Below are 14,189 nucleotides of genomic sequence, written 5' to 3'. Positions count from 1 at the left end.
AGTGTTTGCCAGCCATGTTATTTCGCATTTTAGCACAGAAATAAATCAGCATTACAACCTGTGGGAAATAGGATTTTTAAAAAGTGCTTCTACAACTAGCTTGAGAATTTCAGGGGTTTTGTCCCAGGACATTACCAAGTCAATTTGCAGCCGGTCACATTCCTGCACATTTCACAGGCAGTATTTTTTCTCCGATCAATCCCTCTCCTATCTGTCTACATCCAGCTGATTTAATGATAAAAGAGATTTTTAGGGGACTCAGTTTTGCCACACTGATTTTTGTCAAGCAAGGGGTGACCTGATGAAAAGCGTGATGAAACTGGGCATCTCTGTGGGCAGAGAGGAGCTGATTTCACCATTTTCCACCTAGCAACTAAGCTCTTTACCTGGGTGAATTCTGGCTGGCCTGAGAATAGAGACCTGTGTTAGTACGTGAGCGACCTTTGCAACAGCTGGGTGGGATTGAGACAGGAGCTGTTCTCTTCTTTCTCAACAATGTGGGCATTACTATCTGGGAGAGATGGGTTGCAAATAAAGCCAGCCATGGTTTCCCAGTCCCGTCACTACTTGAGAAAGTACTCTGTACCTCATGAAGAGAAGGATATTCATAGTCGCCAGGAGACCCGCACCCTAGGCAGCGCTGCTCCTGTGCTTGGAGGTGTAATCTGAACTGAATTGCCTGATCATAAGTGACAGGGGGAAGATTACATCAACTTTCTCCTCTTTTCCTCATGGGGCAAACAGAGGGCCAATTCAGACTTGTTAACTTGGAAATTAGGAAGATCATGCTTTACAGAAACAGCTGATTGATTAATTGTTCTGGATTACTCCATTCCCATAATGCAAATGGATGGTTAGAAAATCACAGAGAGACAATAAGCAATGAGTGGGAACCCTGTATTTTCTACTTCAGAAGCAAAAAACACCTGAAAGGAAGATCTCATTAAGGTGTTCAAGGCAGGAACATATTTTTAATACATGTTCAATGCAGCACTGGGTGACCCCTTGTTGCCAAAACAAATGAAGTAGAAATACTGTCAAGGTGTATGACAGTAATTTCACAGTCTATCTGGGTTTGTAGACTGTGAGCTCCACCACAGTCTGAGACTGAAATTCATATCACAGGACACCAGTGTCCCCATCTGAGCTACGAAATCTTCTTCTGCAGTCAATGGTGAGAAACAGGAGCTGAAGGGTGCAAGTGCATCTTAATCCAATAGAGATTTTTAAAGTAGCTCTGATCAGCTGTGCCCTGAAAGTGCTTATTTGTCTCAGCTGACAGTAAAGGATACATTATTTGGCTAGCTCTAGGGTGAGATACCTCCATTTGGTCAACTAGATTTCATTTGAATGAATGAATAACAGTTGAAAGGATTTTTATGTACCTATTATTTCTAAGATTATAAATGGTCTCTGATTTTTAAGCCCATTAACATTCATTGTGAGATCGTGGAAAAAAGGAAACTTCTTTCAGGTTCATTTATTATGCAGTGAATTTTTTTCTATCAGTGATTGCTGCTTTTTTCAGCAGAAGAAATGCATTTCTGAAATTTCTGTTATTTCTGCATATATATCATGCTTCTAATATATAAGCACTCTAGGTATGTTATATTAAAAAAGGCAATGCACTTCAAGCAATTAGCTTTTTACGCTAGTCACTGTAGCAGTTACTTAGGTAACACAGTTATTATTGTGTACTGGAAATTTTTATGGGCTTGAATGTTTAAGGAGAAAAACAACTTTCATTTGGGTTCCTATATACTATTTAAGCTGTCCAAATATATAATAAGAAAGCAAAATTCCCAGCACTTTAAAGCGAATGCAATTATACTACGGACTGTTAAAAGCTGGCTGTGTATCAGCAAGGTGGTTTGCTCCCATACAAGGGAATAGCAATGTCAGTTGGTTGTCCATCAGGCTCTGGCAGTCAGTCAGTCTTGCCTGAATTTAAAAGCTCTCAGCGTGGGTGTTAACATGTGAGCTGGATGTCAAAACCCCACCACAGACAGTAGAGACTTGGAGTGGGATTCAGTTGCCTGCGCACTGCCTTTGGAGGCCTTCTCTTTCTTCCACATGCCAGTACAGTTTTCCAGTAGGTTCTGCACCATACCTGGGACCCTCACGTGAAGGCTCTAGATGCCTCTCTCTGGACAGCCTATTGACTCCTTAGTCAGTGGAGTTTAGGGAGTTTTTCAGGTGGCTAGCTGCCTCGTTTTGGTCTAATTTAAGATCTTATGAGTAGCTCCTAGAACCCTCATTCAATACAGAAATAAATGAATCTAATGCCATTTTTGAGTCCTCTGGAGCATCCAGAAGACCAAAGAACTCCTGTAAGGCCCTTATCACATCTGTTAGCTCCTTGCAGGTGACTGGATGGTACGGGGCATCTCACTTAGCACAGGACACGTGTTTCAGCAAGTGAATTCTGCCTGTTATTGACCATCTTGATTAGCTCTCCATTGCTACCATGGGAGATGATTAACAAACCGAGCTCCGCGTAACACCCATACTATAGACATTGAATATGACACAGTGAATTCCATTTCTTATGTACCAGAAATGACATGAACATGACAAACATTCAGTGCAGAAGAAGCAAAACCCAAGAAAACCAACATACACATGTACACGATGGTCATTTATGATTGCTGCCACCAGACTGCAAAGCCACCAGAACATGGTGAAGTCAGTGCCCAGTGAGTACACCTAAGTTCTAAATTCTAATAGCCTCAGTCACGTTCAGGTCAGTAGGGCTATTTGTGGAGGTCAGGTATTGGCTGCTCAGCAGGGGTTTAATCCAAGTCAGCTTTAGTCCTCTGTAAGCTAAATATCTTGTCAAGCCTAAAGTTCTTCATAGAACAGAGAAACATTGGCAATTCCAGGGAGCTATTTATGCAATCTCTGGCTGGTGTCTACATCAGACTGGAAATTAAGGGCTGAAAATGCCTGTTTTCTTAACCAGCTGTGGAGGGATTCCATGCTGCTAAATTCTAATCCTATAGCTGGAGTTGTCTATTACCATGTACCTCAGGACACGCCAGTGTCCAGAGTGGGATCTGCTGAAGTATATTGCAGGTATTCTCCTACTTTCTGTGGTGCCTAAGTACCTGGAGTGGTAATATGGAAGCTACGCATTTTGCCTCAGTGTGAAGCTGTGATGCTGCTGAGGCCTACACCCAGACTGAGGATCCAAAAATTGCTGCTGGGTCTGCTGACAGACGTACAACCTTAGACTAGTCCATAGCTGATGGTCGATAAAATCAGATATGAAGAATCCTTTCCTTCCCCCTTCCCCAGTATTGTTAGAGGTCTTGGCTTTCCCATCAATGTGGACCTGTAACCAGTCACTCAAGCTTTGCTGTTTACAGGCAGCTGCCTTATAGAAGCATCCTGTATTGCTGCCCCAACAACCTAGACTGATACATTCATATGACTGGCAGATGGGAGATAAAAGCAGGAAGAAAATATAGGAAATCTTTTCCAATATATAAAATATTAGGTTTTAACTAAAGAAAGTACACAAAATGGTCACTATCTGTATGAAGGTAAACCTTTTTGGTCCTTGTATTTTACTTTCTTTCTAGCCACTAGTAATACACATAAAAGTCCATAAAGTGTCAATTTCTGTCTATTACAACAAAAGTAAAATGTATGAGATATTTGGCTTGGGAAATCAGCTTTCAGTTTGCTGTAACCTACTATTTGTTATAAGTGGAGTTCAGCATTGCACACTCCTGTTGTGAGTCCACAACATATTTGTGCACTGGCGTTCAGCAAAATAAAAATAGCTGCAAAAGTCTGGAAAGAACTAATTGTCAGTAAAGTATAACACATATTTTTCTTTGGAGAGAGAGAATGACTGTTTGCAATTAATTCAGAAATTATCAAAGATCTAATTTCTCTGTTGGCATCTACACTTGTGCCCAACTAACTTTGTTGCTGAAGATATTTTACAGTCTGTAGTCACTTGCACAAAAGGACCCTCTAATTCTCTAGGGGTAAAGGAACTGGTGATATATTACAAAATCCATTTTTTATGGAAACTTAGAACTTGTTGGTTGTACTAATATTAGCAATGCAAGAATTCATCACAGTGTAACACTTTTCAGGCACACAGTCAGTCATCGTTGTTACTGTCATGTTACTTGGAAACATCTAAATGAGCATGGTTTATGCACTTCAAGTGGGGGCACGAGCCCTGCTGCTGATTTTCAAACCATATTTTTTCTTTTAATATCATGTCAAAATGCTAAAGTGCAGAGGATGTTTATATAGTCACTATCTTTCTTTAGCATTAACAAGAACATTAAGAATTCACTTTTCCTTCCGCACAGATTCATGCACAGGCACGTGAAATGAAATGTGATCTATCTTTCAGCTGAAAGAGCAGTGTTGATGTATTTCCTGCTTAGATTCATCTTCCAGAGGCTGATAATACAAACTTTCTGTATATTGAAAAAAAACACCATGTCTTTATTGAGCAGAAGCTAAAACATCAAACAGAAAGAAGAGGATTTTAATCCAGATTTACAAGGGGAAATTGCCATTGAATAAAACTTGTTCAGCCTCCGAAATGAATTATTTTTGTTGGAGACTAGCCATCCTTCTAAGTACCTGATGATACCATGACAATAGGTATGATTAGAAGTATGATTAGAACTATCTATCAATATATTTTATAGACCAAAATCTCCTTTGTGCACATTTGATTCATAGCACCTAACTCCAAAGCCAAATCTACAAATTGGATGTCTGTCCTAATCATCCAGATTCTCTTCACACTCAGTGGGGAGAAACGGGTAATTCAGAGGGTAATTCAGATTCTTGTCATCTCCAAATGAGTATCTTATGCAAGGTCTGGATATCCCTAATTCTCTCCATCAATTAATAAAGGAATGAAGTGATAGGTCAGACTTGGATAGCAACATTAGAAACATGAAAAACAAGGACAAATAAATTCCACTTCATCTTAGTCTGGTTTGATGTGGCACAGATGTGCAAACTTTATCCTTCACATCTTGCTTTTCTTTACTCTAATAGCCAAGCTCAGGAATCACTTAATGCCTCAATGTTCAACAGCTGAAGACCCATGACTATGCCATTTCTTCATCTAACTGTGTGCAAACAAGGCTAGTAAACAGGAGTGGATTCTGCCTACACATTTTGTTTTCCCCATCTCTGTAATAGGGATACATAATCCCATTCATACCCCTAAGACATTCCTGGAAATGAGATAATGACTCTCAGTGGGTCTTCACTCCGATCAGGTTAAGGAAGTTCAACCAGTACTAACGAGTACATTTTTAGAAGATGTTCCAGCAAGCACTGTGTTCAATGAGACAGGCAACACATCACTATTCAGGCAAGGCAAACCCTGCATGGTAATCAAGACTGCGCATTTTTTTTGGACGACTAATTAAGGTAGAGAGCTGTCTTTCCCGTTACTGTTGGAAGACAGTCTTTCCTTGCTCATACTAAGCAGGGTCTGAACAGCAGGCAGACCTGTTCCACCTGAAGACAGAGGCAGCCACTACACCAAAGCCCTTTCTTAGTAACCGCCTCACGCACGTCAGGAATGCAATGCATCAGACACCGCAGCATGCACAACCATTCAGCTGGGGGATGGAATAATATCGCCGTTTTTAAGAACAGGACTCTGGCAGGTCTCCCAGGAGGGTTCTGACAGCCACCATCATTCATCCACCTTTGCCACCTGAAACTGGTATTAACCATGAGGGGAAAAGTGTTCACACAGACTTAAACTTACTTAGATATTGCTGTGACACAGAAACTGAGAATAAACAAAACCTGACACTGAGCAAACACCTATTTTTGGAGAACCAAACAAATCCTAAATCTGACACCAAATGACCACAACAAATGTTGCAAAACTATATTTATCCATCATGAGTATTGTATCCAGGCAGCTAATAAGAAATAGGACTCTGTTTAAACACACAAAACCTAAAACCGGAGGAGCTGTACACCTTGTGTTTTACAGGAGTTATCTGCTGATTAACATCACACAGGGTGAAATGGCACATCCAACAGCACAGCGTCTAAGGGTTGTGGGGGGAGCAGCCTGTGGGAAGTCAGTGGGCTTCTAAAACACCTGCACAAGCCTGTCATCTTCACTGTTAAGAGTGTGACCAATACCTCCCCAGCTATGAAGTCTTTTACGGGCTCATTTTTTTTTTCCCTACAGCCTTCTGTGCAGAAGGTGTTTGAAAAATTCACCTCGATATTTTAAATCCTCTGCGATTTATACCTACTGGATTTTATTCTAGGGCCTCTTGAGAAATAAAATGTTGAGAATACACATCCTGTCTCAGGAAAATTGTGCTATCACTGCATATATTTAACATTTCCAGATTCTGAACTAAATGGATTCTAGCAAAACTGAAACATAAGCTCCACTTTCAGGAGTGGCCCAGAGGATTCTCTGGGCAATTCAGATCAATGTCTTCATAGTATGTCGCCATGTTAATTTCAGTCTTTTATAGCTAAAATGCAAAGCAGATTAATTTTTTTTTTTAATCATATTTTCTAATTCATGAAGTTTTTGAACACTGGGAAGGAATTTTTCACAACAGTTTTGTTAGGTTACTACTGCATTTTTTTATTGTAACAAAATTATTACACAATGGAATAAAAAAAATATTTAAAATATGACAGAATGGACACTCAAAATACATCCCATTTTATTCCTAAAAATATGTTTCAGGGTCTTTTGCTCAGGGAAATTGAGACTTTATTTACTTTTATTTTAAGGAAAGCAGGAGGGTAGATAAAAGAACGTTTTTCTACAAAGTGTGACACAATGTATTCCCCTCCCCAGGGTAAAGAGCATGGAAAGTTTCCTTTTCCAGACTGGGTGCATGCTCATCCACTTATCTATGCAGCCACTATACTGTACTTGAATGTAAATCACTTCCAAAATGCCACAGCCAATTTCTCTGTTGCCTTTCTCCATAGTATGCATGTGCATTATGTATTATATGGTTAATAGTGCATCAGCTCCCCTGTGGAAAACCAAGCAAACTTCCACATCCTGCTGAAAGAAAATGTGGAATTATTTTATCCACGTCCAGCCGGGTCAGCCTGCAGCATGTTCTCGGGGGGAATTCCAGCTGGATGAAGGCAGCACTGTGCTGTGTGCGGTGGATACAGAGGTACTCGAGGCAGCTCGAGCGCAGGAGGTAGTGTGGCTATATCAGCACGGTGCTCTCTGTAGACTAATTAGTCCTGATAAGAAGCAGGATGTAACAGTCCCAGCTAAATGCTTTGAGGTACTCCACAAGTGAGATGATGCACATCTGCGTGGTTCCTGCCTTCCTCTTGGGCTGCGCTGAACCCTGCTGAGAAGACCTTCTGCCTGAAACCCAGGGACCTCTAACATTCACAAGCTGGAAAGCATAAGGGAATCTACTTTATCAAGCTCCCAGGGAGAAGCTTAGTGGTTTGTTCAAGATCGGACAGCAAGACAGGGGCAATCCTAGGGAGAGAGCCCAGGAAGGCCCGGGAGCTTGTTTCCATTGCTCCAGCGCTGCTGTTGCAAGGCACAGGCCCCAGAGCCGAACGCCACCGTGGTGTTTGCATTACTGCACATGCATATCTGGTGTCTGAGACCATGGGGATGCTTATGTCAGCTTTTAGCTCACTGAGGGATTGCATACGCTCCTTTCTGGGGGTGAGACATCATCCTTGAAGCAGGAGAAAAATACTGGAAAGAACCAGCAGCTCTGGGCGCTGGGCAGAATTTAATCAGCCAGAATGCAAAAGTACAGAAAGAACTGCTAGCATTTTAGCCTACAAGACACACACAAAGTAAAGAAGGTGAAGATGAAACTTAAAGAAGTGCTTTGCCCAGCATTGTACAAAGACAAATGGGAATGAAGGTGAAGAATAAGAATACCAGAGCTTACACCATGTTGCATTGTCCTCCAGATAGTCCTCTGGGAAGCAAGAGGGAAACAGATTCAGGAACAGAAAAACAAAACAAAACAAAACAAAATAAACCACAGGTTATACCAAACAGGCAACCACAGAGAAGATAACGAGTCTTTATAAGCAGTTGATTTTAAATGAGAAATCCTAGATCGTGCTCTACGGAAGCAGCTGAGCTCAGTGGTTAAATTTATTTAGTTTCTGACAATATGTATCTTACTGAAGTTCAGATGTAATTGCTAGATGCCTAGCCTAAGGTTGCTATTTTTTGGCACTTTGTTGTAGAGGGATAGGAAATGATTCCTCTGAGCTGTTTAAATGTATACTTTAGGATGAGATGAATCGTGCTTTAGAAATGTTTGATCTCAATTTGGTTGCCTAAACCTATATTTAGACAACTGAACAAAGACCTTTATTTCTCTCTGTTAACAATAAAAACTACAGTCATCTAGACTTCAAATCTAGATAGCTGGTTATAGGTATCTACACTATGGATACCTATATTGAATCAGGAAAGTCCTCATTTTTGCTTCTGTTACAGTCAGTAGAGAAACAGGATGGGATCCAGTTACCTAAATATGGGCATAGAAAGTGAATTTAGTAGCTCTGAGGTATTCCATCTTACTTCCAGCCAGGTTTCCCCTAACTTCGCTTTCACATTTGGACATCTTGAAGACTATAGGCATCTCAAATAGCATTAGGTGACTATGTTTATGTAGCTGAATTCCACCCCGAGGGACCTGCAGAAAAAAGCTGGGGCTCAGTTCTGTTCTACATCTTTGATGCCACATAACAGGCATGTTCTAGGGTGTCCTACCCGGCCTTCAACTGCTAGTCCAAGAGGGCATGGGCATCCCAAAGGATTGCCCTATCTGCCAGCCCAATTGGATGTCTTATATACTCTGAGGCATCTCAGTGTTGCATATCTACATGTAGATATCTTGGTTGAGCCTTTAATTTCCCAGTCTGTAAGAGGTGTCTGTGCCAGATGGGGTGAATCACTCTCCAAAGATGTGTGTCTCTCTCCATTGACTTCAGAAAGAGCCTGACTTTTAGGCCCTGTGCTGCGAAGATGTGATTGGATTCCCTGAGCATAGTTATCTTGAATAGCTCGAGATGCTGCAGTGTATTCTACTTGCCTGCTCTAGAATTATATTGGTCTCCTCTAGTCCTGTGCCACATCTACCAGTCCCATGTTTGAGGTACTCTGGGGTGTCTCAGATGTGTGCTTTACATCTATGCTTAGAGAACTCTCTCAAGCTCTATGTGTTTTCTTAAATAAATCTGATGTGTTTTAAACCATCTGTACCACTTCTTTTGGGGTATATTTAATTTTTTTGGGGTCACATTCCTCACAATTTATTTTGATCTATTTCTTGCTTATTAAGCCTTACTGGTTACAGCTATGACGATAACACAGGGAAACTGCTCTCCTCCTTGGAACGGAATAGCTGCATTAATCACACAAGTTCAGGCAAGGATGAAGGAGCACTTTCTCAGAAGGGCTCAGTAGCCGGTGATTTCAGTGTAGGCTTCTTATGAGGGCTGCTTTGTGCAACATACCTGATAAAATATGCTCACCTGGATTAAGTTTATAAATATGAGCAGGTTTCATAGGTTGGATATGATCAGGAGTAAAAAAAATTCGTTCAGATATGCTACTTGTTTGTATAAGACTGAGATGCAGAGGAAATATTTTTTAAACTTGGTCTCTTCTGCGGATATGCTGTCCAAGACAGGTGAAAGCACAATTCTTTGTCATTTCTTTTGAGGTTTACATAGCTGCATGTTTGGACTTTGCAATGACAGCTTAAAGTTAAGTGGTCTGACAGTGCTTTATGAATACAAACTTCAGAACAGACTTCTAAAAGCACTAATGTAAGACTGAATAATCAGCTGCCTCACAAGGAAAGATTTGTTTCTTATACCTATAATAATCAAAAGGGCCTTTAACTGCTTGACACGACTATCAAAATACTAATATGGCTGTATGTTTTTATTAAGCAAGCAATAGAAAATGATCAGTGTGCAGACTGCAAAACTGCTGTGAGTGGGATTCTCCTTATGTCCTGTTGGCACTGCAAGGGTTAGGAGGATCTAACTGAAGCTGGTCCTCCGGGCTCTGTCTATAGTTAATGAAGAGAGATACGTGATTCAGGGAATGATTCCGCACATTAAACACTAAGGATCTAACGTAGAGAGGTTGAATGGTGTTCCTGCGAGGCAGGAGTGCAGCATTTATATCCTTCTGGATAAAATTACCCATGTTGGTGTGAGATGCAGGCAGTGACCTTTCCCAAGTGCTGCTAAGGGATTATAGCTCTGAAACAAGGCCTTCTGCTCTAATCCACGTAAACAGCCTTTCCTTGCTCCAGCTGAGGTCAGCGGCCATCTCTAACTCGAGGGATTGTTGATCTCAACCCAAAAGGAGATAACACGTGCATCACTGCCATTTGCAGACGGATTTGATACCAACTCTTATCGTTAACAGGCCATGAATAGTTATTATTTTAAATATCACCAGCAAGAAAAACAAATAGGTATGTGGGTTGAACGCTTTTTAAAGTAACAGAAGCAATGCTAAGCTCTTTGTTTTTTTTCTGAAATAATGTGTGAACAAACCTAGCTAAATCATATGGAGAAAAGTTACCTTTAGAAGATCTACAAGTTACTATGCGTTATAAAGGATTATATGCATTGGCAATTTTTGTTAGTTACAGCCTTTAAAGGCCAGCAGCATGTGACACGTCTCTGTTTTATTCAGGATACAGCTTATTATTTTGAAACCTTGTAGTTTAAAAAAGATATTAATGTGTTTAGAAGTATTCTCATTATGTGAATATGGAATATCTCTTCAACCTGCCTTTTTCATTGCACAAATGCTTGAACTGTCCTCACAACATAAGAGTAATCAAAGACGAACTGTGCTACCAGCCATCCTTTTTGTATGTTTCCTCCCACTTCCTCCGTTTGCAGCTTTTAGCTCTGTCTGGAGCATGACTGAAACCTACAGGCTTTGGGGACCTTTCACTTTACCTCGACCAATTCTAGATCGAGATCCAGGCACCTGCACTGAGTAATACACAAGGGCTGGTTCTTTCAATCTAAAGTGAAAGGGTAAAATTAAGAACCTGTCAAATATGGATTGAGCATTACCAGCCAGGTTTTTAGCCTGAGGTGCTACACTGAGTTATGAATCTGCTGTGGTAGAAAGACCTAAGTCCAGTGGAGTTAAACATCTTCTTTTCTGTTTCTTCTTTTATTATAACCAGACTACACTGTTTCCAGAAGAGCAGAGAACTAACAAACATTGCTTTTTGCTGCAGGGTAATGCCATGTCCTGACTAGAAATGCTGTTGTATTTTTGTTAGTGGAATTGCAATGAAGACTGACAGAATACAGTACATAGATAGAATACAGCATAGATAGAGGTGACTGGAAAGACTTGGCATTGTGGAAGACTACTGTGATCATCAAAGACATCTGCTGAATGGTGGTGCCAAGGAGATACCCAGGTCCTTATCTGAATTAGTACACTTGGGTTCCTGCTCAGCAGTTTAAGCTGCATATCAGAGAAACCTCTAAACGTTTTAGGCTCATGATCAGAACCACGGCAAGACATTTTGGTGCCCTAGAGCAGCCAGCACCTGCAGGGTACCCAGCAGGAGTGCAGCTTACCGAAACCTCATACCTCCAACTAACAGTGGCTGTTCCCAGCTGGACGCTTCTCTCCCCTCACTCTTGCTGTGGCCCTGAGCACGGCTCTCTTCGGCAAGACAGACCAATGCTGGGCAAGTGTTCAGCAATGAGCTCGGCAAGTGGAGGGTATGAGATATGGTCTGTTTTAATTCAGATGCTTTACAACTCTTTAATTTTGCTCATTGGCCTTACCTCGAGGTGATTGCTGAGACAGTACTAGCAGCTATAATAATTGGCCCACTATAAATCTATAGATGTATAAATAGTAGGGACATTGAAGTCTGAAATGTGAATCCAATGACTGGTAGTAAAGAAAACAATCTTATGTTAAAGTACTTCTTTTCAAAATGATTGAATAAATAAAGCAAGATTAATGATCATTGAAGTTTTAACTGATACAAGTCAATTTTTGAGAGGCATGGAAATAAAGCAGTGGTAATTTTATAATTAAGTAAAGAAGTGGAACAAATCAACGTGCCTTTGCAAGCATATATGTTAAAGAACTAGCTGCTAAAAATTGCTTTAATACATAAAAAAGTTTTAATCAAATAAAAAAAAAAAATTACTGTAGATCACTTTTCAAAGAGAATTGATACTGCAAAGTACCTATTGTGGCTCATCTGATTTTAGCCTGCAGGAAAGAGCTTATTCACTTCTAATATTTCTAATGCATAAAAAACGAGTCATATTGTTCTCCTGCAATGCAATTTGGTACCATTTCCAATGGAGAAAAAAAAGATTTATAGAATGCTGGAACAGCTGACATAGAAACTATATAGAGATATTACGAAATTATTAAAAAAACATTGTCAGGAGATTACCACTCTTCTGCTATACTACCAAACCGTATCTACTAATTTGAAAATGGAATATATTTTGCCTTACCAGCCTATCCAAACTTGTGCCAGCAGCAGTTGTAGGTCGCTCCTCCGGGTTATATGGTCTAAACCGTGTATTGAAGTTTTCAGGGACAGAACGGGAGGATCTCAGGGCAGGTGCTGGTTTAGGTTGGCCACATCCTTGGAAAACCTGAAAAAGACATTGTAGGTTATATGAAAATCATTAAAAAAGGGAAGCTGGTATTTTATAGCCTCTTTATTCTCTCTTTCATATATTTGAAACCAGGTTTTATTGACATTTTGACAATAGTTAATTGAGCACTTGCCCTGCATTAAAGATCAGTTTAATAATTAAGCATTATTAATTACTTAGTGAAGGTATAAAAACATATAGAGACCTTAAAACCCCGTTAATTTAGAAAGATGATTATTGTAAGAAGTTAACCTCTGAAAGCATTAATTGCTCTCTTTCCAGGAAGAGAAATGAGCAAAAAGAAGTCCTTTGTGGAAGGACTTAGTTGATAATTGTTTTAGTTTTTGTTAAAATGTGGTATTTACCCAGAATCACAGCTCATTCATAATCCCTACTCATAGCTCTTCCTGCCTTGTAATTTCATTTGTAGTCTCAGAGAAAAGGTCAATGATGAAATAGCCTTATAACTGGATTACTTACTTATTCCCTACCAACATCTCCCTAGAAGAGGAGCAAGGCATATTGAGTGGGCAATAGTGAGAATTATTTTCTGCTAGTGTGTTTGTTTTCTAGGTATAAAAAATAATGCTCAGGGTTATGAAATTTTTCATAGACTTCAATTTGGAAAAAAGTTTCAGTAGCATTTATCTTGTGGATACTAAAGGACATAGAGGACACTTTTGACTACTGAATATGAAGTATATATCCCAGAGGAACTCTCACAGAAGTTGCTCAGCTGAAAGGAGGTAGAATATTCACAGAGTTAAATTTCTCAAGTGCTCTGATGAAGTAGGATCCTAGTGTTTGCCTTCATACCAACTTTTTCAGTTCTGGAATCATCTTTCTTTTTTTTTATGAACATTGTGTTTTGGCTGTTTCAACATTTTGCCTCCACTCAGAAGAAAAAAAAATTAAATGTCAGAATTTCTTTTAAGATATATTTTACAAAACCCTAATGCCAAGCGCATCTGTCTGAATGAGGTTTATGGAGGTGAAAACTCTTATGCAGGTGCTGTGTTTTGTTTGTGGGACCAGATTATTCCTTTTTGTGTGGCAAATAAGATAACAGCTGTGTTGTGAGCCAGCGATCAAAAAGACTCATGTTTCAGACTTTTAGATTTTCTGCCTTGAGTGGTTCCCTCTGCAGTAGCCACGGATGTTGTGACTTTTGTTGCTTTCAGGATACATTACAATTGGCTCTTAGTTAGGTTTCCCGATGTTAATTTAGAGGCCCCAAATGATTCAAAATTTGCTGAAAGAAACTGATACATACTAAATTTATGTCCAATCATCAGGTCTGTTTTGGCTCAAAGTCCAGCAAGTCAGCTGTTGTACAGCCATTGGGATTTTTAATTTATGAGTGGAATACTGCTTGGTCTGGTTTGAGAATATCTGTAAGATTTTTTAAATAATCTCTAGCTTCCCTAGTCAGGAGGACTATTGGACAATACATTAAGAAAATCAAACAGGAAAGATGATTTTTAGCTTGTAAAGTTCTAAATTCTTCAGCA

At 39.9% G+C, this 14,189-nt stretch overlaps 1 protein-coding gene across 1 annotated transcript in view; it reads right to left on the bottom strand.

Moving 5' to 3' along the window:
- GPC6 (glypican 6) overlaps positions 1 to 14,189 on the bottom strand; it is a 353,913-nt gene that overhangs the window by 48,596 nt on the left and 291,128 nt on the right. Inside the window, exons 5-6 of the mRNA XM_009891883.1 lie at positions 12,532 to 12,675; positions 7,926 to 7,955 (exon numbers count right to left, since the gene is read on the bottom strand). Of these exons, the coding sequence (XP_009890185.1) occupies positions 7,926 to 7,955; positions 12,532 to 12,675 (174 nt within the window). The remainder of the gene's footprint in view (positions 1 to 7,925; positions 7,956 to 12,531; positions 12,676 to 14,189) is intronic.

This window comes from Charadrius vociferus, unplaced genomic scaffold, assembly GCF_000708025.1.
Source record: "Charadrius vociferus isolate BGI_N301 unplaced genomic scaffold, ASM70802v2 scaffold110, whole genome shotgun sequence".
NCBI lineage: Eukaryota > Metazoa > Chordata > Aves > Charadriiformes > Charadriidae > Charadrius > Charadrius vociferus.
Note: the sequence above shows the minus strand (reverse complement) of the source record. Positions and strands in the feature narration are given on the sequence as shown.